At 39.6% G+C, this 27,489-nt stretch overlaps 2 protein-coding genes across 7 annotated transcripts; one reads left to right on the top strand and one right to left on the bottom strand.

The window, feature by feature from the left end:
* Positions 1-1,429: 1,429 nt before the first annotated feature.
* UTP15 (UTP15 small subunit processome component) lies at positions 1,430-10,925 on the bottom strand. Of its 2 annotated transcripts, XM_030511894.1 has the most exons (12): positions 10,737-10,925; positions 10,136-10,228; positions 9,867-10,051; positions 9,051-9,229; positions 8,119-8,244; positions 7,488-7,623; positions 5,622-5,706; positions 4,163-4,312; positions 3,836-3,937; positions 3,501-3,634; positions 2,950-3,008; positions 1,430-2,446 (listed from the first exon to the last, which is right to left on the bottom strand). In XM_030511894.1, the coding sequence occupies exons 1-12, from the start codon at positions 10,824-10,826 to the stop codon at positions 2,223-2,225; spliced, it is 1,563 nt and encodes a 520-aa protein (XP_030367754.1). In that variant the 5' UTR covers positions 10,827-10,925; the 3' UTR covers positions 1,430-2,222. The 2 variants fall into 2 exon arrangements, with proteins under 2 accessions (XP_030367754.1, XP_030367753.1); XM_030511893.1 differs by having other exon boundaries at positions 9,867-10,228; positions 10,737-10,922.
* ANKRA2 (ankyrin repeat family A member 2) lies at positions 10,868-21,965 on the top strand. 5 transcript variants are annotated; one of them, XM_030511900.1, is made up of 9 exons: positions 10,868-11,030; positions 11,787-12,190; positions 14,268-14,426; positions 15,707-15,772; positions 17,147-17,244; positions 17,421-17,546; positions 17,918-17,984; positions 18,081-18,161; positions 19,193-21,965. In XM_030511900.1, the coding sequence occupies exons 2-9, from the start codon at positions 11,890-11,892 to the stop codon at positions 19,246-19,248; spliced, it is 954 nt and encodes a 317-aa protein (XP_030367760.1). In that variant the 5' UTR covers positions 10,868-11,030; positions 11,787-11,889; the 3' UTR covers positions 19,249-21,965. The 5 variants fall into 5 exon arrangements, with proteins under 5 accessions (XP_030367760.1, XP_030367755.1, XP_030367759.1 ...); XM_030511895.1 differs by having other exon boundaries at positions 10,962-11,030; positions 18,081-21,965; XM_030511899.1 differs by having other exon boundaries at positions 11,007-11,030; positions 11,793-12,190; positions 18,081-21,965.
* The last annotated feature ends 5,524 nt before the right edge of the window (positions 21,966-27,489 follow it).

Here is a 27,489-nt window from a genome sequence, read left to right as displayed (position 1 = left end):
TACTGCTACTTCTACTATTCCTCTTTTTCTCGCCTCCCTTGACCCCCAAGTGACACAGCTTGAAGAAACTTCTCCAAGTGAACTTCTGAAATTACAGTCTTAATAAATGCTTACTAAAATAAGAAAACTGATGAAATAATCCTTGTCTGAAGACCAAAGATCGTGTTAGAATTCATGGTACAGTAAGCTCCAGAAAGCAAAGTAACTCTCATTGAAGACAGGAAAAAAAAAGAAGACACCTTAAGTCATCTTCCATCAGAATATGTCAAAATTTTTCCAAACACAGGCCACTTTTTCACACCTAGTCAACTCATGAGATTTCAAACCTAAAGCAGAAATCCTTGGCAGAAGATTAAATGATCAGAAAGCATTGAGAAACCTGTTCTGCAACAAAACTTCACATTTTCCGTGTGTAATGTTTCCACTTACTGTTGCGAGCACATGAACTGGTTTATGCTGTCTCAATTCCAGAATTCCATCAGTGATTAAATAAAAGTGACAACTCTGTAAGTAGGAACCTATTTCATTTGAGAAGGGCTGGAGCAAGCACATACCTGGAGACAGTAATAGAATTGAAACAACTCCCTTGTGATGCCAGTCTCCGTAGGAGAGGTATTCCAGCGCTCTCATCATCTTCATGGCCCTGCTCTGCACTCACTCTAACAGGTCCATGTCCTTCTTATGCTGGGGGCTCCAGAGCCAGATGCGGTACTGCAGGTGGGATCCCACGAGAGTGGAGTAGAGGGGGACACTCACCTCCCTCGACCTGCTGGTCACACTTCTTTTGATGCAGCCCAGGATGTGGTTGGCTTTCTGGGCTGCAAGTGCACACTGCTGGGTCACACCCGGTTTTTCATCCACCAGCACCTAAGTCCTTCTCCGCAAAGGTCCTACCAATCCCTTCATCCCCCAGCCTGTGCTGATACCAGGGGTTGCCCTGACCATCATGCAGGGCCTTACACTTGGCCCTATTGAACTTCATGAGGTTCACATGCGCCCACATCTCGAGCTTGTCCAGGTCCCTCTGGATGTCATCCTGTCCCTCAGACGTGTCAACCACACCGCTTAGCTTGGTGTCATCTGCAAATTTGCTGTGGTGTGCTCAATCTCACAGTCTCTTTCACTGACGGTTATACTAAACAGTACTGATCCCAGTACGGACCCTCAAGGGAGACCACCCGTCACAGATCTCCATCTGAACATTGAGCCAACTTAAAGAAAATTCTTTTGCAGGAAATTTGTATTATATCTCACATAAATTCTGGGGGAAAATGCAAGTCACAGAAAACAAGCTAAGGACAAAGTTCCACCCTACTGTCATCCTACATATGTTGAGGGGCCTTTGGCACACCTGCCTTCCCAAAGCATACCATCCTTCTCCAGCACTGCTTGAAGTTAAAATAAATCAATACCCCAGCATTCAAATACATACTGATAACAACATAGGCTTTAATTGCACCTGCTGTTAATTTAAAGTGACAGACTTACACAAAAGTTGAGTTCTTTCACTTAACTGAAGATTTTCTCACTAGTGTGCAGTACTACATTAAACTAATTTGAATGAATTTCCCTTTAGAAGTAAGAATTATCTACTTTCTAGAGAATTATAACTCAAATATATATGCACTACTTAAAAAATTAAACTAATGAAACTAACAATTTTTTTCATATACGTAAGCATGCACACATATTCTTGAGTAATTTTGCTGTTTCCTATGAATTCATGGAAGCCTGAAATGGAGACAAAGCGGGGGGAGAAAACACAATGAAGTCAAGTTTTATGAAATGTGTATGCGGTTTTATTCGTATGTTCACGTATGTGATATGGGATATTATCCTTAAATAAGGACAATGATACATTATTCAGATCTCATTATTTTCCAGTAAATAAAAAATTAAAATTGTTGACTGTTTCTCTAAGTCAAATAATGACTTGGATGCACAAAACACTCTTTCAAAGTTACATAACTTTGGAATAAAACTTTAAAATTCAATTTTTTGGAAAATTGAAATTTGGAAAATACTGCATGGAAAATCCTGAAAACATTCTTTTTTCTCTGTCTTCAGTAATGAAGCCTATTCAGAAACACAATTTGGAAGACAGAGCTTCAACATAGAGGGGCTTTTTTAGAAAGTCACCATTATAAAAAGTTACCAGGAGAACAGGTCATGTATTTCAAGTCCACATTACTTTTGTGAAAATTTGTCATGACAGTTGTCAGTCAGTCATTCGTATCTGTTTCAATGGTCTCTGTAGGGCTACTAGTTCTGTTCTCTTCTAGACAAGTAGTTTTTTTCTCAGCAAAAGTAGCAAACAGTGTATCCATCATTCCCAAAACTTCTAGTAGTTCCCCTTGATAGTCAATCTCTTTTCCTATGGCTTCCTGAAGTCTCAAGAACTGTCTATCAACAATCGCTGACTGCCCAAGCACAGGCTGATAAATGTCTGTAAAGAAAAAAATCACTTAACAATGCACATATCTATGGAAACATGAAAATCGTATTAGCTGGTTAGAGATGCATTTACAGAGCCTTACACAAGTCCAACATTGTGGACAAATAAGACAAGTTTAACAGTGTTCTGAAAACAATGTTAACTATTGGTACGTATTTACAGTAAGTCATACTAACAGGAAGAGAAGGTTTTATGACCTCAAATACTATTTTTACCTCACTGGAGAAGTTGAATTCACCTGAACTATGTAAATGTAGAAATATGAGATATCAAAGATACTCAAGAGACCACGAGGAGCTTCCTGCAGCCAGTGCAAGTCAGACAGACAGTGGTCAAAGTTATCTGCCAATATCTCTTTTTAGATCATTCTCTTGACACTGAGTTCATACTTATAAACAAAGCTATAAAAGTTGGTTTCTTAAAAATATAACACTTTTTACCTTATTTCCAAGCTAGCTATATAGCTTCGAGAATCCTTTCTGTGCTGTACTTACCAGTGATCATATCTGCAACAGTCACCAGTATAGGAGTAAATCTAGGCTCAATCACACGCCTGCAAAATTAGAAGATATCCCAATTTTACTGGTTTTCCCAACTGGACTCCTTCTCCAAACAACAACCTGGTTTCTCATACAGGCATAGAGACACTCTCTTATTCATGAAAAGACATCACAGAACAGCAGTCAGAGAAGCGAGTCAAAAAACACTTCCTCTGAGGAAGGCAGTGGGGGTTGGAGGACAAAAGGGGGTTGAGGCAAAAGCCTCAGATATGTGAAGACACAAGTTCCATCGAGGCACAGAAAATAATAGACTAAAGGTGGAATGTCTGGCACAGAAGGAAAATATATTCTCTCATATTATCAGCAAAATTGTTTTGTGCTAACAATTTCAATACTATCCCAGACCTTCATATCAGAAAGCAGAAGGCACGTGAGATTTCAAGAGTACCAATGTTCCAGCCGTGATCTGCTGAGACTCTGTTGCAAAAGCTGTCAAGTAGTACAGGTCTCAAAATAGCCAAAGAGAACTCAGGTTAAAATAATACCTTGCCACAAAGGTAAGCAGGAGATTAATTTGCTTCTCGTCTCGGCCTGCAAGCGCACTCCTCAGCGTTCCTCTGCGATGTAGTTCCTGCATGACTGCAACCGTAACTTCAGGAGTATGAAGCCTTATGGATGGCTGGGCATATGTAAGAAGAATTTAGTACCAAAGCAACATCTTTACACCCAAAAAAGGGTTGATACCAGCAAAAACAAAATGGAAGCCACAGAAGTTTGAATCCTTTCTACTGAGATACTGAAATAAAATTAGTTTAACATATGGAAAAAATCCATGTCAGGTGACAGCACACAATTCAGATGAGAAAAACCCATGCCTTACCTCCAGTACCGCATCAAGGGCTTTGGAAGATTGAAAGCTCTTCAGCAGCTTGTCATATTTCCTCAAAGCACGTCTTACAGGTTTAGTGACAGAGAAATCTTCCTGGAATTGAAAAAGTGAGTTCAAAATGAGAGACATACACACAATGGATTAGATGTATTACCATGAACAAGCTTTTATGTCTTTGTATCTTACTCCCTTTCCCTTTCTTCAACTTAGTTCACCAAAAAAAAAAAAAACCAAAACAAAACAAAAAACCCAAAAAACTCCCACCAAAACAATTTTTTTGAGGACTGTTTCAGTATACATTTTCTCACCACCCTGTACCTGTTTTGGCATGTAAGTTTTTCCTTTCATATAGGTTCTATATGCTGGTTGCCTCTTCTTCTGAGACTTTTCTTTCCCTTCTTCAGGTTTTCTGTGTTTAATATTTAGCACCCCATTGGTCATGCCTACAACTATGGTTTCATCTTCAGGCTAAAATGACGAAATCACAGAGTTAGGAACGTGGTCTTTTATTTAATGATGCATCCTCTACCATGCAGATTTTTAAAATTTTATGTTTCATGACAAGGTTCTAATCACAGTATTACAGAATAACTGAAGTTGGAAGGCACCTCTATGAGGTCTCCTGTGGTCAAATACCTTGCTCAAAACAGGGACAGCTTCGAGGCTATGATGGTAAGCAAAATTATCTATCTAATAAACCTTTAAAAAATACCTAGACGGACTCATTAAGCAAGGTCAAAAATGCATTACCATCCTTATGTAAGTATATACGACAGGTTTTGGTTTTCTTCAGTGGTGTACAACTGCCTTTGCCTATTATATGCCATACAGCAGAAATGAACACCAACTATGAGAAAGCTATTATGGAACAGCAAGATTTTGAAAAACAAGATTTTGAAAAACAAGTGAGAATTGATCAAAATACCAGTCACTGGTATAAATTTCACCTAAATAACACATTTCATGTATTTGGTGCTAAAGGTTACAATTTTAAATGATACACTGAAAAAAAACCATGGACTTCACATATAAAAGTGAGATCTGACCTGTTACTATTAACAGGTAATTCTATGTAAACATTGAACATTAGCTGAATGCTCAACTGCTGCTAAAAAAAAGATTCCTCACAGTCCCTTTTACATGTCCTTCAGAGGCTACAGAAGGGGACAATTACATGACAACACCACTGTTTTAAAAAGTGGTGTTAGCCTTCAGATATCTGACCAGCAGGTCACTTACCCATTGGAACTCAAATGTTTCAGAGAAATGAGAGTCTGTTTTCTGTTTCCAAGACAATAAGACACATGCATTGGCAAAGAAGTCTGTTTAGGCACATACCTCATACCCTCTCCTCTTTTCTTCCTCAAATCAATCTGACACCAGTAACTTCTAAGACAAGGTCACCCTATTCTTAATTTCTCAACAAATGAACTACCTTTTTTGTTTTATCAAGCCACACAAGGTTCTTGAAAGGCAAAAGATTAGTACAATCTTTTTAAAGTCAAAGGACTTTAAGACTGAAACTTTCCTGATGATGTATACTATCCTTGATAAACACACAATTTTGTGCAGATCTGATCAGGTAACATCTGGTATCTGAAAGCATTATGTTTAAAACCTTGTAATGCACTTTTTTTTACTTAGGCGAAACATATTCAGTCATCCTACTTTGCACACACACTATTCTTCTGAAACGCCAAATAGCAAAAATAAATTACTTCAGTGATGTAAAAGTATCAGTAATTACCTTGCCTAGAAAAATTTCTAATGCACTTACCGACAGCGCAAGACTGAGGATGGATGCTGCATAGCTAAAACTGTGGACTACTTTGTAGGAAGTAGTACTGTAAATCTTCACATGCCTATACAGAAGAGTAATGATTAAAATCTCGTTAGTAATGCCTTACTGTAGACACTTTACAGGAATTTCATCACTCTCAAGTGATTTCATCACTACATCATTTAAGGAAACTGAGTATTTATACAAAGCATTCTTCAGATTACCACTGAGCTTCCTAGTTATTACCTCTTCTGCAACAGAATTCTGTCTTTAATGTCTCTTAAAAGACAAATGAAAGTCAGGAAAGGACGATCCTTACCCAAAAAAAGCAGAAAATGGGGCAAGAACAGAAGAAATTGAAAACAGATGTAGTGACTGACTTCAGCAATGCTTAATAGGAAACACTTAAGTATTTCTTGAAATTTGTTCTTAAGTTTTAAATGTAAGATTTATTGACAATTTCTGGAAGTAAATCCATAGATATTCTTGTATATGGCTGCTCTTTAATGACTTGATTGAAGATAGAAATATTTAACAAATGGGAAACTAAAATATTCTGTTACAACAAGTACGAACTTTAGTGTTGTGAGCACTGAATGACAAACAGCTGCACAGCTAGTGGGATCCTTCAGCTTATGGTTTGTAATCAATAAAGCCTGAGGAAGCCTAGGAAGTACAGAAGGGAACAAGGGAGGCAGGGAGGGAGAAAACAGACCACCGACATTTCAGACCACTTCGTACTTCTAATGTCTCAGAGACAACAGAATCAACACCAGTACCCAGCAACTCAAGCCAAACAAACAAAAAAGCAAGGATATTTCACCTGTGCACTTTGGGTACAAAAAGCAACAGCACAGAGACACAAAACCCAGGCTCTTTAAAGATGAATACTAATACCTTTTCAGTTATTTAAACTGTATTAAAGTTAAGAATAGGTACTTTATAGAGCTGCAAAGGTCAGTTTAGAGATTAAAAAAAAAAGGAATGCTTATTCAGAAGTTCCACATACAGATTCCCAAATGGCACATGCAACTCTTACTGACATTCAGGTTAACATGAGGAAAACGTTCATGTATACTGTAGTATGTACCTTGGCCCCAACACGTTTTCAATTAGATTGTATCTTTATATAATAGTTAAAAGTGCTTAAGGCAAAAAAATCATGCACAGATTCATGTTTGATGTAAATAACTTTAAAATAAAAAAAGTCCTTGTCCTGGGTTCAGCTGTAACAGTTATTTTCCTCCTTCCTATTAGCTGGTGCAGTGCTGTGTTTCAGCTTTAGTCTGAGAGCAATGCTGGTAACACACCAATGTTTTAACTGCTGCTAGGTAATGCTTACTCTGATCGAGGACTTTTCAGTCTCATGCTCTTCCAGTGAGGAGGAGCACAAGAAGCCAGGAGGAAGCAGAGACAGGACACCTGACCCAAACTAGCCAAAGGGGTATTCCATACCACAGCATGTCATGCCCAGTATAGAAACTGGGGCGGACACGTGAAAGGGACCAATCGCTGCTTGGGTCGGGCTGGGTATCGGTCAGCAGATGGTGAGCAATTGTATTGTGCCTCACTTGTGTTTACTGGTTTTTCTTCCCTTCCTGTTTTAGTTTTATATTCTCTCCCCTTGTTATTTCCTTTATCATCATTATTATTAATAGTAGTGGTTTTGTATTATACTTTAGCTACTGGACTGTTCTTATCTCAACCCGTGGGGTTTAAATTCTACCAATTCTCCTCCCCTTCCTGCCTGGAGATGTGGGGGAAAAGGAGGGAGTGAGCGAGCAGCTGCGTGGTGCTGAGTTACTGGCTGGGCTTAAACCATGACGGTCCTAAAGAATTGAAATTTCCGCAAAATATACTAACCTGTCCAGGGATCCTGACAATAACCTTTGTCCAGAGCTGTTCAGGCATAAACAAGTTACAGTTTTATGGTGATTTTTAAGTGATACTAGTAACTGTCCACCTTTTAGCACATCCCAGACTTTCACATATCGACCTCCTGTGAAAAGGAAACACACAAAACAGTCTGACATACATACACATTTCCACTTCTCTAGAGAAGTTTTCACACACTTATAGTGCCTCCTTCATAACACCGAGTTTTCTGTACTTACATCCATTATGACTATCTCCCAGGACAAGACACATTACAAGCATGCTCTTTTTCAGGCCATTCTGCAGGTGAATGATTCAACATACTTCTTACCAAAAGTACCTAAAGTTCCTTTACTTTAGTACTCGGTTAATTAAAGTCTGTATCTTGCCATTAAAAACATCAGGGGGTTTTGTGGATTTTTTTGGATCAACTACAAGAAAATCTAATCAGAGACAAAAAGACCCCTATTTTCACCCTCCAGATCAACGGATTCCTAAAGATCTTTGAGAAATGAAGCTGTTAGATCACTTACCACCTCACTACTAAATGAAAATACTAGAAGGAAGCGGCTGAAGTACATTAGGGCCACAGAAAAGAAATCTGATTTTACTGAAGTACCTGCAGATACTAGAAGCCCACCAGAAGGGAACAGAAGCACACTCTCCACAGGCTGGCCATGTTCTATTGTTATGATACTACTTTTTGTTCGGGCATCAAACAGCTTCACAGTGTGATCATAGGAACCTGCAAACAACGCCGTTATTAGCTTCAGTTTCATCATTTCAATTATTTCATGAACTAAAACAGCCATGTCCTAAAATCTAAAGGAGCTCCTGCCAAACAGAAACAGTTTTAAACCATGCACTTAGAACACCTTTTGGTTCTCTTGGTTAATTTACAGCCTTCAGGCAACATAAGTCTTCTAATTCTAGCCCCAACAGTATTTCAGGCCTTAAAAGTAATTTAAGTCTTAATTTTATTTCCCTTCCATTAATTAAGTGTATTTGTAACAATAAATATAAGGTAACCTGATGAAACTTAGTCTCGTGTGCCTCCTGAAGTAAGGAAAACTATTTTTTTTCTAGCAGTTTACCAGACATTAATAGAAAGCTACTGCTAAGAAAACCAATAGCAACCAGTTTCAAGTAAGTCCTCAAATGACCTTTCATTTTTGAGTCTGTGAGTTTTGGGCTGTACAAACTACAATGGAACTAGTTTCCTCCTCTGGAAACCTTCAGTCAACCACAGCTAAAGTATATATTCACAGAATTTCCTAAAAACTTCCAAAGGCCAGTCAGAACAGCTCTGTTAACCCCAACAGGCTAAAGCAAAGATATGTTAAAAATTAGGGAAATTCTGAGTTTCCCTACGAACATCAGTGTCAAGCTTAAAAACAAAGCAAAAAGGAAACAGCAAAGGAGGCACCAAGTAGGAAGACAGATCCTCCATGTTTAAAATGTAGTAAGCAAGATCCTACTGTATCAGAAACTATTTCTGCATTTTTCTTCAATTCAGTACAAAAGAAGCATATACAAAAAATAAAATCAAACCTGTTACAAAGACGTCTGCATTCACTTTACTTGCACAGCCGCATCGCACGTAGTCAGTATGTTCTCTGTATGAGACTATTTCTGTACCAGTTGGAATATCCCACAGCTTTGAAGAATAATCATCACCACCAGAGAATATTCGGTATTTATCAGACGGGAAACCCGCTACATGAACAGGTCTAGAAACCAAAGTCCACAACAGCCAAAGTTAAAATATATACTTGTTTCCAGAAGAGTTAGTCTGTCTGAAGAGATTATTTATGTATTCTCTCTTAAAAGTGCGAAGTCCTCACTGTTGGAAGCTATGAAGCCTCACTTTAGAGGTTAGTAACACTTTAGTTTTTATATTTCCAGTCAGAAGAGAATCATGGTGACCGATGCTTACCTAAGCATTGATATGATCTGCCTTAAAAGTTTTATATGTTTACTAGATGCTCACTCAAAAGCTGTGAGTTCTGCATTTGTTACTTAAGACGTCTGTGTACTAGCACTGTCTTTTATAAAAATATTATTAAAAAAAAATGTGCTCATCAGTGCCATGTAGTCACAAGACTGTGTCTACACAACATATTAACAGACACCTACCTAAATTAGAAACTAAATTTATTCTTCCATGTACTCAATTCATATTTGGAATTTAAAAATTACCCCAATTTTTAATTCAATTTAAAAATCTACTTTTCAGTAAGACCTACACGAAACAGTTACAAACAACACAGACCAGTATTATTCAGATTTTTAGCACATGCAAAGGAAACATATGCAAACACAGCAAACAAGCTTACGCACACAAAGGAAAACTCAACATTGTCTTACTTAGCATGACCATCAAACTGTCTCAGCGGTGCTTTTCCACTGATGTCAAAGAGGCGAATGATACCTTCCTCGCTGCCAGCAACAAGCAGATTGCCATCATCTCTGTATGTGCCACAGTAAGCAGCATCTTTGAAGCGAGAAAATGTTTTGATTGGTTCCTGAGAGTAACGACCATAAATGTGGATCTGGTACAACAAGAAGACATTAAGTTCTCTCATATGATACCGGCTGAAAGACAAGAACATGAAAACCTCAGAAAAGCCACTTACCCTTGAGGAAGCCGTGACAGCATAGTTACGTGGAGGAACTGGCGAGAAGTCAATTTTATTTACTGCACCAAACTCCTTTATCTGAACAGGTGCCTAAAACAATTGCAATGAAGATCATTAAATACATACAAGCACATCATCAAAAATCAAAGAGCAAAGCAAAACTTTTTTTTCCTACAGAGCGCTCCAAACTCCATTCAGATCCAAATCAACTTTTAAATACAATCCTACTGAGTTTCTCTTCTCTCAGGTTACTTCCGCTCATGTGTTTTTTTCCCATTTCACCCGTTACAACTGACCCATTAATTACGAATTCCGATGGGAAAAAATAACCTTATTCACTCACGCAAGCTTAAAAATACTTTATTAATCGCACGAAAGCAGTAGGAAAATGTATTTTAGGGCAATAAATACGCCTGCTGGGCCAATTTTCGGCAAAGGCCAGCCTCGCTGCGCAGGAAGCAGTTCAGTAGCTTCAATATTAAGGAACCGCTTCTAACCGAGCGCCGCGCAGGGCCGGGCACAGACCCCGCGCCCTCAGCAGCGGAACACGACCAGCCCGCTGCCCCAGCCCCCGGCGCCGCCGGGTGCTGCCTCCTACCTTGTACCCCTCCCAGTACACCGTGTCCTGGGTGATCCTCTCCCCGAGCCTGGGGCAGGTCTGCACCACCACCGGCTTGTACAAGGCCATGGCTAACCGCCCGCGGGGAGGCCCACGCCACCCGCCACGCCCTGCCGCGATGGCGCGCCCCGCGCCTGCCACCGAGCGAGCCGCGCCAACCCTGTGTCTAGCCCGTCATCAAGGGCCGACTCTCACCTAGCCAATCGCCACCGCGGCGGGGCTGTACGCCGTCACGTCCGCCTCGCTGTCAGCCCTGGGAGCGGCGGTGCCGAGGTGAGGTGAGGCCGCGGGGCCAGGGCTGCGCGGCCCTGCGCGGCCCTGCGCTGTCAGGCACGCCGGGGGGTCCCGGCCGGCGGGTGCTCCGCAGCGCCCGTGGAGGCGGCCTCGCCGCGGCCCGGCTTCGGGCCCTTCATGCCGGGGCCGGCGGCCTGCGTTAAGGGGAGAGGGCGGGCTGCAGGAGAGGCTGGGGCTGCCAGGCCGCGGAGCCCGGCGTGGCGTTCGGCTGCCCGCGGTGCTGTCAGGGTGAGCTGGGGTGTTCTGCTGTCACCGGTATAAATGGAGTTATTGTTTGCCTACGCGTAGGGTAAAACCCACGTGTTTTAACCAGGTTATGAAAAGACTCAAGAGTTACAAAGGGCATAAAGTTACTGTAAATTTTCCTTCAAATCTAATGTTTTTACGAAATAAAATCATCTTCTCTTGTCTTGGGATAAACGTGGTTGGTTGCGGTGCGGTTTTTTGTTGCAACCGGGCTAATACTGTGAAACATTGCTTAGATGGAGCTTCTAATGGCGTCGTTATGGAATTTGGCTTAAATATCCCTATGACAAAATTTGAATGGATGGTTTGGTCCCCTCCATTTAAACCCATACACACGACCCCTACCGCTTGTGATAGCGGTAAGGCTGATATTTTACCAAGGTTTCAACTATCAGAACCAAATGCCATAAGCTTTAGTGAAGCCAAGCTTGGTGTATTTTTATATGTTACTTCACCAGAATGTTGTTAACCTATGTTAAATGTGTTCAGTTTCAGGTTATTTAGACATCCAGATCTCTTTAGATACAGCTTCGTTGGCTGGAACTGCTTGTGGCTAGAAATCATGAAGAAAATTCTTGCATAAAACTTTCATATGACTGAGGCCATGGCATCTTCAACAAACTTAGACGTTGCAGCCCAGTTAATTGTGGAAGAATGTACCGCTAGCTACAGCCTTCCGCCCATGCCGGACATCAAAGTGGAGCGTCAGCTTGACTCTAGCACAGAGGAAGGCCCAGCTCAGAGTGTCACCATGGGAATGAAATTCATTTTGCCCAATAGATTTGATATGAATGTCTGCTCGCGATTTGTGAAATCTTTGAATGAGGAGGACAGTAAAAATATTCAAGACCAAGTTAACTCTGACCTTGAAGTGGCATCTGTCTTATTTAAAGGTTGAACTTTATGGTACAAATTGTTGTGTGTGGACTGTGTCATCCTGTTAAACTGCTGTTTTAAAAGAAAAAAGCCTCTGCCTTATACATGTGTTAATCTGTAATGGTTGTCTAGAATTTCTTCCCCTACTATTTTTATTATACACTTAATGAATTATTATTGTAAAATTAATTTCCTCCATATTATTTTTAAAACATTCTTAGTTATTGGGTTTGGTTTTTTTTAATTGAAAAAGTAGTGGCACAAAAAGTCTCTGATTGAATTTAATAAGAGCTGATGCTGGTTATGAAAACAAGTTTACTTCTGTTGTGTATCACGTTCTACCACATGCTGCATGTTGTTGAATGTATGTATCTGCAAAACACTACTGAAAGCACTGTATGATCATTTCAACTTCAGTAGCTTCCTGCAGCGTGTTTTACCATTTCAGTAGTACCGATGACAAAATAGCATAGCTCGTGCCATTGACTTCATTTTATCGATATGGCTGTACAAAGCCTGTAGTTGTTGCAGTGCTTGGCCTGCCAGTGCAGCTTCACACTACTTGAAAGTGAATGTTGCTCCAGTTCTGGATCCGTGCAGCTGGCTCTCCAGCCATTGCTAGTCAGCTTCATCAGAACTGATCCGTGCTTTTTCATGGCTGAACATGTTCATAGAGAACAGAATTAGGATTTCCATCTATTTCTTCTCAACAATTGTGATTTCCAGTGCTTGTTGTCATATTTTAGACTCCTAGTGATGCATCTTTTCATGAGGTTGAGTTTGACCCATTTTCTACAACACGTAAAAACACAGGCCTATTGTCAATTTTAATGGTTTCTCTGATTTGTATTGTTGGCTGCAGTTCATTGTAGCCATTGTAATTTTCAAACTTTTTTGATTTACAGGCCCTAAGTGCTTACTAGTGGAGCTGCAGACCTGAACGGCAGATTTAGACCCATCAGCAGTAGGGTGGTTTTTCTTAGGTAATATTTGTGAACCCCTTAGAAGTAGTCCTGCAGATCCAGGTACCACAGGTCAAAAATCCCTGGTAGGTCTCTTAGTTTGATCCAGTCAGCTGTAGCAATTTGATTAGCAAACAAAATGCAATTTCATTTTCATCCAGTTACCCTCTGCTTGTAATTGGTTCTCTCTCTGAATTTGCACTTGGGTTTGTGATCGTGATTTTCTCTATGGTATGAACTCAGTGTGCCTGTTAATTACTTTCCAGTCATTAATTACTAGTGCACACTGGTGTCAAGTCAATTTAGCCATAATGGAGTTTAATCCTTCTATATGTATTTCCGGTATTTAATCAGTTAGCTTCTTAAAAATTACGTGGCTCCTCAGCTACTTCTCAAAGTTAATAGTTACTTTTGAGAATCAGAAGCCAAGATAACATACATATTCTGTAATAAAATGCTATTAGATTCTAGTGGAAAGCTATGAAAGTTACCACAGATGAACACAGCAGCACTGAATAACTTCTTGCATTCTAAGTGGTGACTTGCTGTTGCACTTTGTGGAAGTTACTGTGGAATATCTCTCTTCCTGCTGGATAAGTATTAATAAGGCATTCATAATGCAGTTACAGATTTATCCAGCAACAGTGTAAAAAGTCCTGGTGAAGAAAATTGGTGAAGGTAGTCTTGGGGAGTAGGCAAAGGGATAATCTGAGCAGTTACCTGACCGCGTGGCTGACTGAAGCTTCATCATGTTATTGCACTGGAGAGCGTTAATAAGGATGTGGTAGGCTATGTGTGGCTCTCCTACCTGATAAATCCATGCCAGGCATTGTTGAAAACCTAGATGAAGGCTTAACCTCATAGAGACACCCAGTTTGTATCTGTGTGACATTATGCCGTACTGAATACTGAACATGTGGGGTAGCAGCATTGTTTTATGCTAGAAGTGAATACAGCTGTTTATTTAACTCTGACAATACACAGTGGAAAAGCACATGTCACAAAGCTTGCTTAACATGGGTTTTAAAGATCTTGTGACACTGGTGCCTTCTAGTTTGGCTTAAAATCTGTGTCTTGCTTTTAATGCTCTTACTAGTACTGAAATCCTGTCTGTTTTCTCTGTTGAATGTAGCTGAATGCAACAGCCACACTTCTCCTTCCCCTGGTATCCAAGTAAGACATGTTTATACTCCATCAACTACTAAGCATTTCTCACCAATAAAACAATCAACTACCTTAACTAACAAACACAGGGGAAATGAAGTCTCTACAACGCCCCTTCTTGTAAACTGTAAGTATCCTGCCTTACGGTTAATAATTATTTTGTGAACTGTTTGTTAGAAGGCTGACGGATTTTTCCGGTTTTTTCCTTTGGTGTTTTAATAAACTTTTATGTAAGAAGAAAACATTGAGATAGTCTTGTCTAATTTCACATGGTTCCAACTGTGAAATAGTAATCCACCTGCTGTTTTGAATTAATGTCTGAAGTGTATTTTCAAGAAAGGATCCAATTCTTGATTAAAAAAAAGTAGGTAAAGATTTTTCTGATCCTTTCTAAGCTTTAAGTCAATGTGCTTCTTGTACTTGTTTTCAGAACCTGTGCATCTTATAAAGTTTATTAAAATTAGATGATCGGTAAGTGCTACAAACTGCTACTGCAAATGTCATGATTGCCACATATTTTGAAAGGCAGTACTATTTATGGGATTTTGTTAATTGGTAAGTATTTTTTTATAAATTAATTCTATGTAATTAATTTATAAATTATTTCATCTATAGAGTATAAGTTCAATGCTAAAAAGAAAAAAAAGGCCGCTTGCATTAGAAAAATTAATTTGGAGCTGTAACATAGGCCATGAACAAAATAAGCAGTCGTCTTGAAAAAAATAAAGCTTTCGTGTAGTGAATAGGAGAAGGACAGTGCACGGTGTGTATTATGTAATCGTTAGCTAATTTTGTTGTTATATGATGTGGATAATTTATTATATATTCTCTCCTGACCATCTTTCCAACCTCTTGGTATTGAAGACCAACTTTGATAAATTTAAGACAAACAAGCAGAACTACCCACAATCTTTTTTTTCTCCTGTAGATGTAGATGTCATGTTTTGTAATAGTTTTGTAATGCCTGATCTATTCCACATTGTAGTGAGTGAGAGTCATGTCACAGGCCCACTGAGCAGCGTGACATGTCCCCTGGCATGTGATCTCTTAGATGGCATTTTAAAACTACACAACCTCAATTTATCAAACGATGCTTATTTTCATTTGATAAATGTTCTTAATATGATCTTGGATTGCTGGCCAAGCAGCAAAGAGCATGTTGCCTTGTAAAGAGTCAGTGTAGGAAGTATCTTCTGCTTTTTAGTACAATTTCTACATTGGTTAAAAAATTACCTAAACCTGTGAAACGTTTTGGAAACTTTTTGAGATAGTGGTTCTAGTTCAGAGTATAGTGTGAAACCTATCCATGTTCTCAAATCCATATTCCGTACTGCTCAAGCCAAATTCCAAATAGAGTAGAATGAAAATTGGTATGTGAGACACATGCTTTTGCTTCCTTTTTTTCAGCTTTATCAGTTCATCAGCTGGCAGCTCAGGGAGAAATGTTATATCTGGCCACGCGTATTGAACAAGGTGAGACAGAAGGAGAGTAAATCTCTTCCTTTTTTCTTTGGGGCTTTTATACCCTGTTGTGCTTGACTTTTCCCCAAAAAACATAACAGAAAAAAAAAAAAAAAACTTCAATTCTGGAACAAATTGAAGGATATTTCACGTATCTGTTCTTTGCAGATGTGGACTTTTGTTTCACATCAGTCTTTTATTCACTGATTTGTATGATTTGGGTTTTAAATGAAACATGAGCATTAATAGGAGTTGTAGCTAAATCCCTTCCTTCCCCTGCTCCCCGGCTATATGTGTAATCCATAGAAATGAGTAGGGAGAATCTGTTCTATCAGTCAGAACAGTTGTTATTTTTTAATTGTTATTATCTTTGTAATTTAAAACAATGGTGGCTTTCCAATTCTATTTAATCAGTCAGCGTATAGAGCTGTATGTTGGTAATTTAAACCATGGCTTACACCCACAATATAATAGTGCTGCTCAGTCTGAGTTGCGTCATAGTCTTCAGTGTGACATTAGTGTGCCCATAATACGTAGCATATTGAATTGAGTAATATACTAGTAATAGTATAAGAGAATATACTGTTAATAGTATATTCTTATTGTACTGTTAGTAATCAGCCATGCTTTCAGTGCATCTTTGTTGAAGTGTTTACTGGAAAGCAGGTAATGAGTCAGTCTATATACTTTGTAATGTATATGGCAAACAAATTGATTCTGGAGTGTCAGTGAAACATGCATACTCTAGTGCTTTGATAACCATGGGATTTTTTAAGTACTTAAATATTTTTTACAAATTCCAACTCAACTATTTCAGCCAACCAAATGTTAAAACATTTTCCTTCTTCCAGCTGCACTAGAAGTAGACCTTAATGGTTTCCACAAAACACCCTATTGATTACATTAACTCTGGGGGGAATGGAGGTATACTGTCTATATTGCTTTATAAGATAATTCTTTACAAGATTTTGTGGCTCACTCTGTTGGGAAAAAAAAATGACAAAACAACACTTTCTGCAGTATAATACAGACTGTCCTTCTTTATTTTTCAAACAGCCCTTCTCTTCTTTCCAAAGATAAAGCCCAGATTACTGACAACTTGTAACATTTCTGAGTAGAAACAGAGCTTGATTTATAGAGCTTAAAAAAATTAATAAACCCAATCCTTAAATTATACTTTGCTCAGTTGAATGTTTTTTCTTTCTTGGACAAAGATATTTGCACCACCATTGCAATAGAATTTTGTTTTTAAAGTTAAGGTAAGAATGACTTTTAGGCCACACTGATACCTCAGTCCATTCACCATGGATACATCAATGCATTTCACCATCTTATATAATGCATTAGTGAAAGGGATTACTAAGTTGCATATTTATCTTTAAACAGAAAATGTAATCAATCATAAGGATGAAGAAGGATTTACCCCTCTGATGTGGGCTGCAGCTCATGGGCAGATAGCAGTAGTGGAATTTCTCCTCCAAAATGTAAGGAAATAAACACACCTCATTTTAAATTCATTTACTTTTTAGTTCAGTTTGCCTTCTGATTTTTTCAATGCTGCTTTTCACTTAAAAGTTTACACTTAAGTTCTGTGTAAAACATCACATTTAAAAAAAAGTGTGGTTAATTTGATTTGTTGTTGCTGTTGTTATAATTGTAGGGCGCAGATCCTCAGATTTTGGGGAAAGGACGAGAAAGTGCCCTCTCATTGGCTTGCAGTAAAGGATACACAGATATTGTCAAAATGCTACTTGACTGTGGAGTTGATGTTAATGAGTATGACTGGGTAAGACTCTAGCTCTAATTTATGTCGGAGGGTGCTTTGGTCAGAAATTTGAACCAGGGCGTAAAATTATTCTACCTCTTCTAAAATACCTGAGTTTCAAAACTTCCACAGGATAAGAGGAGTTGGCCCAACTAGTTCTGACTTGTTGGCAAAAAGAGAATGATGCTAATGCTGAGTCATTCTAGAAGGGCGAGCTTGCAGTTTAAAGAGTAGACAAAAAAAAACCCAACAGAAGTTCCAAAACAGAATCTCATTTTTATAAAACCTATGAAGTCTCTTACTGATACATAGAAGGATACTGGTGTGTTAATGAATTACCGTTGCAGACTGCTCAATCATAAAGTTTCTAAGGCTTTTCTTTGCATTTGCAGAATGGAGGCACACCTCTACTATATGCAGTACATGGGAATCATGTGAAATGTGTAAAAATTCTCCTCGGTAAGCAGGCTGTCCCAACTTTATTATCAATAATAATACTGAGTATTGTCAGTCCTCATTGTCAGAAGTATGAGTTTCTTCTCCTATTTTACACAGAAAGTGGTGCTGATCCAACTATTGAAACAGATGCTGGCTATAATTCCATGGATTTGGCTGTAGCCTTGGGCTATCGGAGTGGTGAGTATTGCAAATGTAAATTCTTTGATTTTGATTTTTACTGCTCCTTGTTTATGTAGCTGCTGTAATGGTCTAACAGAGGTTTTGCAGCTGTTAGAAGATCCCTATCCTACTACTACACCTAAATGTATCAACCCAAAATGGATAGGAATTTCTGTCCCTGTCTCAGAAAGCCAAATACCTAGTAAGAAAGTGTCACTGGCCTGGACCTGCATCTGTGGGCACAGATAATGGTGTGTAGGGCTGATGCAGCCCTAAGCTGCTCTCCCACCCTGTACAAAAGGGTGTGTGTTGCACCAGACAATGATAAGAGACCTGCAGCCCTCCTGATCCACTCACCCTGGCACTTTGTTGATTGGCATGATGTGATGTAGTTTGCAAAACCTTCTTTCTCTTTCAGACTAGCTCTAGTTTGTCTTGGAGACAAACAGTAACAGCCAGAATCAGTGAATTAGGTGACCTAACTTGTTTCTAGAAAAAGAGGCAAAGAAGGGTCTCTTCATTGTTTTTCCCTCATTCTGCCCTCATTTTGAAAGCTGTGAAATGCCCGTCATTATAGAAATGAACTGCATCCTGAAATATGCCCAGCACTGCATGTGTAGCTTCTCCAAGCAGGTCCCTGTGCTTATGGGGTGGCAGTAACTTTATTAATGTCTAGATATAGGACTCCTTCAAGAGTTCACTCTCAAAACATTCTACAGAAGTGGTTTTTAATAAATATTTTTGCCTACTTTCCATTTATAGGCTTAAAAATTTGTTTTCCGTATGCATCAGTCTATTCAAACTAGAGAACAGATCATCACCTCCAAAACCCATCATCTATCTTACTGGGTGTACTGGTTTTGCATTGTATGAGGCTTTTATTTTCTGAAGGGATACAAACTCTCTTCCCACAGTGAATTTATTCCTGTTTGGTTTTTATTAAATGATTGTACAGGACAAGCTGGCATCTACCAGGAAAAAATAGTACAGCCCTAAAAATGTGAAAAAACATTGAACACTGATTAACTCGATCTTTTTCTCTGCTTTAGTTCAACAGGTTATTGAGTCTCATTTATTAAAGCTACTTCAAAATATCAAGGAATAATGGTTGGCTCTTTTGCGGGTGCCAGTTCTTGGCTTGGACATTTGAACTGCTTTTTAGCCCTATAATCAGTGACAAGGGTTGGTTGTTTTTAACTTTACCTCAGTTTAACTACTTGCTGGTTTTAGTTAAGCTTTTTAGTATTCTTCCTCCTCTTTCATTGTTGTTCATAGAAATATGCAATGTCATCTTTTTCTTAAAAATATTTTATATAATTTTAGAAGAAAAAGACGTGTGTTCTACTTCATGTCATTGATACATGTTCCCAAGAAGAAATTTGTTTAGACAATTGAGGTGTGTCACCATAGAAGATAACACGTCTTTACTGTTAATAATAACAAAATGTGCACCACGTGTGATTGTTTTCAATCCCCAGTTAAAACTACTGCATAAGCTTTTGGCTTCATCTGATTTTTAAGTTGGTAATAAATTGAAAGGCTTTGATGATGGTAGTTTAATTCCTACCTGATTTCTTCCTACGTCCCTTCCTGTTGTAGTCCTGAAACAACTAGGCTAGAGCATCCTAGGTAGAAACTTCTCTGGTAAAAGGAAGCCAAATGGCAAGTGCAGAATTCCTAGCTCCTAAATACCCTCTCTGCAGTGGCTAGAAGCAGCCATCAGCTGTACAGGAAAACAAGCCAAAGTCTACTGCATTCCAGCCTTCTTCAGCCAAAGTGTGCTCCTTTGGATCATAGAATCATAGGATATCTCAACTTGGAAGGGACCCATAAGGATCATCAAGTCCAACTCCCTGCTCCTCACAGGACTACCTAAAATGAAACCATACGAGTATCACCCAGGCATCCCTTGAACTCTGACAGACTTGGTGCCATGACCGCTTCCCTGGGAAGCTTGTTCCAGTGACCAACTACCATCTCCCTGAAGAACGTTCTCCTAGTGTCCAGCCTGAACTTTCTCTGACACAGATTCATTTCATTTCCTCCAGTCCTGTCGTTGGTCACCAGAGATCAGCACTTCTCCCTCTGCTGCCCCACCTTGAGGCAGTTGTAGGCTGTGATGAAGTCGCCCCTCAGTCTTCTCCAAGCTGAGCAAACCAAGTAACCTCAGCTGCTCCTCAGAAGTCTTGCCCTCAAGGCCTTTCACCATCTTGGTCACTCTCATCCGGCCACACTCTAATGGTTTGATGTCGTTCTTATACTGAGGTATCCAAAACTGGACACGGTACTCAAGTTGGGGCTGCACTGGTGCAGCACAGAGTGGGACAATCACCTCCCTTACCAGCCAGCTATGCTATGCTTGATGCACCCCAGGACACGGTTGGCCCTTTTGGCTGCCAGTGTACACTGTTGGCTCACATTCAACTTGGCATCAATGCAAATCCACAGAACTCTCTTTGCAGGGCTGCTTTCCAGCTTCTCATCCCCTTGTTTGGCAGGATGTCCCAGCATAGCTGTTCAAGTAGAACAGCAATTGTGGTTTTGAGATTAGTTTAAAAAGTAGACAGTGTGCACTGATTTTCTGAGTCCCCTGCACTGAGTGATGGGACATGTGATAGTTTTGGACAAATAATAGATAAACTTTTGAAAGAGACTTCTCAGAAGCTTTTTCCCTGACTGTACATACAGACGACCTACGCAGTGTTCCCATGTTTTCATAAGCATTTCTCCATTGTGTCCACTAGAGGTCCAGCATCCAGTCACATCCATGCACCCCTAGCTCCTGCCTTCCTTCACTGCTCCATGTAATGTTTCTATTTGAAAATATTCCATGCACAAAGGAAATCAATACAGTTTAAAGTACATGCACTGTAATCCTGACCAAGGATACTGGAAGGCTGGGGAGTAATCCAGCTGAGTTTTTCTGAGCGAGAGCCAGAAAAATAATTAATTCGAAACGTACATAAACTTTGTTATTTCAAAGTGACTAAATATACAATAGAGGAAAATGTAAGGAGACAAAAAAAATCCAAACCTCCATGGATTAAACCTGAATTTCCAGCCAAATTTCTCTATGACTTTACTGAAACATCTGTGCTGTATAGAAGGTGTAAATTGGGTCAGAATTAACCTCTGAAAGGTTGTGCAAGAGCAAGTTCAGAGATCCATTTCTTTCATGAAGCTGAAAACTGAAATGTAATGAACCTAAGGGAGGTGAAGCAGGAAAACGTTATTGGCTCTGCAGATGCTGGTGAAATCCTTGCTGCATTTAAGTGAGTATTCTCTCTCTCCCAGGCTTTGACACTTGTATTTTTTATGTAGGGTTTTACACCAGTTTTACTGTATCATGCATGATTAAATCAGATGAAAGAAACAGTAAATCCAACATGCCTTGAAAGCAAGGTAGGGAAATTGTTTCATAATGAAAATCTAGAAAAATGTGTCTTACTGCAGGTAATTTTAAAATAACATGAAGTGGCCATTACTGTAAAATTGCATATTATAAATACTGAGATTTAATGGCCTTTGTAAAAACAAATGTTGAACTTCCATGTTTGTTGAAAAGCAATGCAAAAATAATGCCAACCATCTTTTCTGGAAACATCATAACCTGACCTATTTGTGATTACTTTTTAAGACACCTTGTGTATAGACATGCTATACAAGTATGCGTAAGTACCAGAATTTGCTTTTTCTGTATTATTTGTGTTACAGGAAAATACTTGTTCTAAATTATGAACCTTCTATATCTGCTTTGTATTTTGTCTTGCACATCAATAAGCATTGAGTTAATATATAGGAAATAAACTGACTAATCCTTAACTTGCCTGAAAATGTGTTATGCAGGGAGATATTAAGACAGCAAAATGTAAAATTTCTTCCATCTTTTTGCTGTAGAATTCCAAGTGATTGTCAGATAGTCACCACCACGTATCCCACAAAAGTTAGTACAGAGATGGTCATCTTTCAGAAGCCATTTACTGTATTAAGAACCCTTTCTATAGCATAACATTATGCTAAGGCAGTGAACTTGGAATTGAAGTTTTCTGCGACTCTTTGTGAGGGCCCTGCAGGGAACAGCCAGCAGTATTTCATAAGCTATGATTCAGACACCCTGGGGAAAACTTTGAGTTAGCAAACTGGGAGCAGAGGGGGGAAAATCTATGCAAAGAAAAAGCTTTACTCACTGGAAAAAATCACTGACAAAAAAGCCCAGACAACTTGATTATGCAATATTAACAGCATGCTTCACTCCACATACTTCATGTTTCTCTGAGGCACAACAATGAATTTGTTTTTCTTGGTGTAAATACTTCTCAGTATTCAGTTTTCTTTGTTTATAGTGGTAAAAAATGTAAAGCCCCTGATTCAGCATTGGTAACTGTTCTGAAACACCAGCCTGCTGATTTTGTTTTAGTTAACCATCTCTGTAGCCTCTCATGGTAAGGAGGTGTCACTAGGAGTTACCTTTGAACCACAGCCATGGGTCTGAAGGCAGCAGTGTTTCCTTGCTGTGGCATCCCAAAGACCATAGGAGTCTGAAAATTCTGCAGTCAAAATCTTAACTCCAAGTTGATTATCTCTAAAACTTCTGTCAAAAGCTTCATGCTGTATTTCAGAGTGTTAGCAAGCAAGTTGCTTTTCCCAATTAACTGCTTACCAAATTCAGTGTGCAGCATATAATCACGGATGTCATGAACTCCACCTTGCAAAGCAGATTGCCTAGCAGTTTCGTGTAGTAACAAGAGACACATGCTTCAGAGCTACACAAACTCTTTGTCTCATTCATTCACATTTGACTTTGCAGGGTATTCTGGTCTATTTAACAGGGCGAGTACACAACGAACACTGCAATGCAGTGGGTATGACATTTGTCTGATTTAACATCCTGGCTGCAACTGCTCAGAAACCTTACAGTACAAGACAGACAGGCTTTATCTGTCTGGCAGGGAAATAAAAGAAAGCTGAAGAAGCAAGCAGCTCTGTTCACTGAAGGCAATAAGAGAGGTGTGAAAATTCCACCATGGAGAACACAGTTTTACACATCCACTTTGTAACTGCTCAAAAAAATTCTGCTTTCTCTCAGTTGAGCAATAACTGAGATAGAAACTGAACCAACAAAGACAGTGAAGAATAACCAGATTGTTAATATTTGATTAAAAGAAGTTAATCTTTTAATTGATTCTTAAAGAAACTGTGACCAGTACCCCCTGCTCCCAAACCCTACTCAATGTGGTTAGCATAACCAACATCAGCATAACTAATGCCATTTTATAAGGGAAGCAGCCACCCTCTGGGGTCAACCCTTTCCCCTCATTATCAGGTCCTGAAGGTCCTGTGCACCAAGTAGACTAAGCAAACAGATTTTTCCTTCCCCTTCCTACGAGCCTCAAGGTTCCTGGGCACAACGCCAGTCCTTACTGGTGTTGAAGGTCCCAGGCACCCAGACAGCCTGGTGGTATTTATGACCCTGATAAAGAACAAGGACGATAACAGCACCAGAGCATGGTCTGTAAAACCAAGCAGTTACAAGTCCTAACGGGGAACACGGACCAGAACTGCTGCTGGACAGTGAGACCAGGACCTGCTGGGGACATCCACCATCATGTGCTTCCTCCAGTGACTGAGGGAGTGACTCATTCTTTTGTATGATTTGAGTCTAGCTTATGATTGTTATATTGATACAGCAAACCAGGTGTTAAGATCTGATCTTCAGAGGGTCCAGGTGATTAGAAATTGTCTTACAGATTCTGTATTATGCTACTTATATTGTACTACATTGATTCTCCTTGGAGAAATCCTGTACCATTCTAATAATAATAAAAAAGATCATAGTATCTTAAGGGGGAAAAAAAAAAAACCACCTTTAGTTGTAACTATAACTTAGTGCTGTCACCATTCTGCCAAGGATCCCTAAAAAGAACCTGTCTGTCCCCTGAGTGTCAGATGACAGAAGTGTAAGTTTAAATCTATACATTTTCATCCGGACAGGATTCAGTCAAGTGAGGAGTTAATCATGTACAATGTTAGCATTACTATTAGCATGTAAATTTGATGAGCACTTTGTAACACTCTTCCCAGTCTCTTCTGGTTTTCCCTGGGGCTATGACTGGTTCCACTCTGTTGCCGCCTTTGTTCATCAGTCTTGTTCTTTGAATTCCCCACTTGTATTTCTGAGACAGTTACAGAAAGCAGCAACCTCCCACCAAACCTTCCCAGGGTAAAGCCCCATCTTCCTTTAGCCTCCTGTGGGTTTTCCCTTGGTATAAAAAACCCCACACACACAAAACAAAAACCTCCAAACAACAGTGTCCTGCACCTCCTCATGCCACACAGGGAGCTGGTGCCCACAGCAGGGAGCCAGTGGAAGGAAGATAGTGCCTCTGCTCTCCACCTTTTCTAAGGTCCACACAGCCCCTCACTGTGGCACCAGAGGCAAACCCCATCCCAGGGCCATGATACAAGGCCTCCCTCGTGGCACTTTTTCAGAGAATGCAGCAGTTGGTATCTTAATGGTATTCCTGCAGAAAGGAATACTGTTACTCAACCCCAAGGAGGTGGAAATCGGCCTGTGAACCTTACTCGGCTAAGAAACAGCATAGACAAACTTCTGCTTACAGCATGCATTAATTTTGGATTTCCAAAGCTGTTTTACTGCGCCCTTGGTCCTACATTCTTTCAGTAACTTTTAAGCAATCTTGAAGCTCACTTCTTTAAACCCTGATGATACTACTTAACTTGCAGCCCAAAGACAGCTGTAAACTAAGGCCAGAACTACTACTTGTTTTCCACCACTCTGTTAGAGCAGTACTTGGAACAAAAACTGTCACAAGTAGAGCGACCATGAAAGTTTATCCTAATTCCAGGTAGCTTTTCCACCTAAGCAGTTCACAGTCACACCAGTAACTAATCCCTAGCATGAACTAGATGCAACTCCATATTCTCATGGAACGGTAAAGGATAAGCAATAGAAAAGAAGAGAAAGACTATTTACTGGGATTATAGACTAAAGTCTGTTCTACATTCTTCACTAAGAAGCTAACTGTTAGAGGAATTCCAGCAGTTTTTCCTGAACATTGTAGACCAGACTTTTTTTCGTTTACAGCAACAGTAAATCACTGCAGTGCAGACACAGCCCATCACTACAATAATCATCATTAGTATTGTTACAGCAGTTCCGCTTGCATGCACCTCCTGCTGTGCAGCATATAATGCTTTCAGGAAGTACACTGCTCTGTCTGCCAGTGAATGTATAACTGGGTGAATTAGGAATCCAGTCACTTGGAACTTTAAAGATCAAAGATATTGTTAGGGGTTAGTCCTAGGAATGACGTCTGAATAGATCTCTCTGTTGAGGGTGATTTGTCAGCAAATTAAGCTAGCAACTCTACAGGCATACATAACTGTAAAGCATGTCAGTCATTCTTCAACAGATGAGCAGTGATGAAGCCAACCATGCACACAAAAATCAGCAGGAAAGACTGCAGAGTCCAACTGTAAACTGGGCACAGCAGCAAGGTGGATTACAGCTGGGGCACTGCACTGTACAGCTCACCCTTTTCCTCCAAAAAGAAATTTAAGTAATCTCTGAATAATCTTGACCTGCATTGTGGGGAGTATTGTTCTGATTCATTACAGCAACCAACTGCATATGCTCTGTTTTTTAACACTGAAATCAAATCATGGCAAATACAGCCATGACATACCTTTCATAGCCCCAAGTATTTCTAGCACATCAGCATTTGTATTTCATAAATAGAAAATACAGATTACAGGACAATATCATTTTCACACAAATTATAGTATATATCACTATATATCACTGGCAAGTATTTCAGGAGGACCTATCATTCACTCCAATAACTCTACTCAAACTCTCTGTATTGTCAGCTAGAGGACACTGGATGATGTGCAATCTGCACACAAATTTGATGTGCCAGCATTTAGCCAGGCTTCTAGCACAGGGCAAAAAAAAATATGGGCAAGCTCCGGCTAAACCCTATCAATCACTGTATCCTGCATTTGTAGCCATAAGGTTACACCTAGATTGTATTATTTTTGCATCACAAAAAACAGCCTGCCTAGCTACTCTGCATCTGTGGCATAATGTCTGTCATGAATATAGGGTAAGATCACAGGCATAACAGCATTGCCATTGCCTCAAAAAAGGGCTTTTGTTTGGAATGATTATGGTTTTCTGCTCACATTAAATGTGAAGGTTTCAAGGAGATCCACAGCCCCACACAAAATGTACTGGTACCCTTGAAGGCTCAAGTCCCCTTTGAAATTTAACATACAGCCTGCTGACATAGTTTGTGTGTAAAGTATACTATATTTCCTGATGAAACCAGAGAGCTACCAAGATGAGACATAATTGAAAAAGCAAATGTAAAAACAATTCCATGTTTTGAAACAAATAGTAGCACTTGATTTTCAAAGTATTAAAATAGGGCAATGGTAAAATAGGAGGAACAAATAACGTGAGTGGAGGGTCTATTCTACAAATGTGAGAGGGCTGACGCTAAAGCAGAATGACAAGCCATCCAGTCTGCAGTTCCTAACAGAAGTCAGCCTAGACACCAGTAATATGTGCACAAGGTCACATCTAAGCAAGCCTGAGTTTTATATGGTGGTGGAAGAAGGTGACTCAGAGAATCCTGAGACCTGTAGGCTACTCCAGCTTCTACAAACAGTAAAACACATGCAAAAAAAAAAAATAAAAATTAAAGATTATCACCCCCAGATAGGAATTACTGGAGCATGAAATGCTGCTGATATACACGGGGATTGTTTATTCAAATGCCGCCCCAGCATATGCCAAAGGCAAACCCCAGCTGGCCATGCTGGTTTCACACTGTTTAGGAACTTCCCTAAACCAGGAAGAACTGCACGATCTCCTGATTCCTAACACTAAGTGGTGCAAAGCACCCAGAAGGGAAATAAAAGAATTTTTACATTAACTCCTCCCTGTTGCTTTGGAGAGCAACTATCCCAGGGACAAAAACTTGTAACAGACCCCTCAAACCAATAAGCCTGACACTCTGCTGCCAGAACTGTTCAATTTTTCACTTCATCTCATTTTAGTTTAGGTATGAATCCTACAAACATGCATGCTCATATTACCTTTACAGGATCAGGACCCTTGAGCCAGCAGCTATCTCTCACCATATGTTTATGTAAGAGTCATGCCTGGTGGGGGCAGATGGATCTCCCAACTATAACACAACAAAATGCCAGTTGCCTATCCCAGATAGGTGAAGCCAAGCAATGTTAGAAAACAGCACAAATGCAGAAGTCCGTATACATAGTTGATTATAAATACTGTAAAAATGGTTCCCACCCACTT

Source organism: Strigops habroptila, chromosome Z (genome assembly GCF_004027225.2).
Source record: "Strigops habroptila isolate Jane chromosome Z, bStrHab1.2.pri, whole genome shotgun sequence".
NCBI classification, from domain to species: Eukaryota; Metazoa; Chordata; class Aves; order Psittaciformes; family Psittacidae; genus Strigops; species Strigops habroptila.
This window is presented reverse-complemented; position numbering and strand designations above follow the sequence as displayed.

Bases quoted from the DNA above. Each gene is read 5' to 3' on its own strand.
- UTP15 (XM_030511893.1), bottom strand. From the start codon at position 10,826: ATGGCCTTGTACAAGCCGGTGGTGGTGCAGACCTGCCCCAGGCTCGGG. The intron at 7,624-8,118 runs GTACTTCAGTAA...TCCTTTTCACAG, and splicing joins TGGGCTTCTAGTATCTGCAG to GAGGTCGATATGTGAAAGTC. The intron at 2,447-2,949 runs GTAAGTACAGCA...TTTTCTTTACAG, and splicing joins TGTTGCAGATATGATCACTG to ACATTTATCAGCCTGTGCTT.
- ANKRA2 (XM_030511895.1), top strand. From the start codon at position 11,890: ATGACTGAGGCCATGGCATCTTCAACAAACTTAGACGTTGCAGCCCAG. The intron at 14,427-15,706 runs GTAAGTATCCTG...CCTTTTTTTCAG, and splicing joins AACGCCCCTTCTTGTAAACT to CTTTATCAGTTCATCAGCTG. The intron at 17,985-18,080 runs GTAAGCAGGCTG...TATTTTACACAG, and splicing joins ATGTGTAAAAATTCTCCTCG to AAAGTGGTGCTGATCCAACT.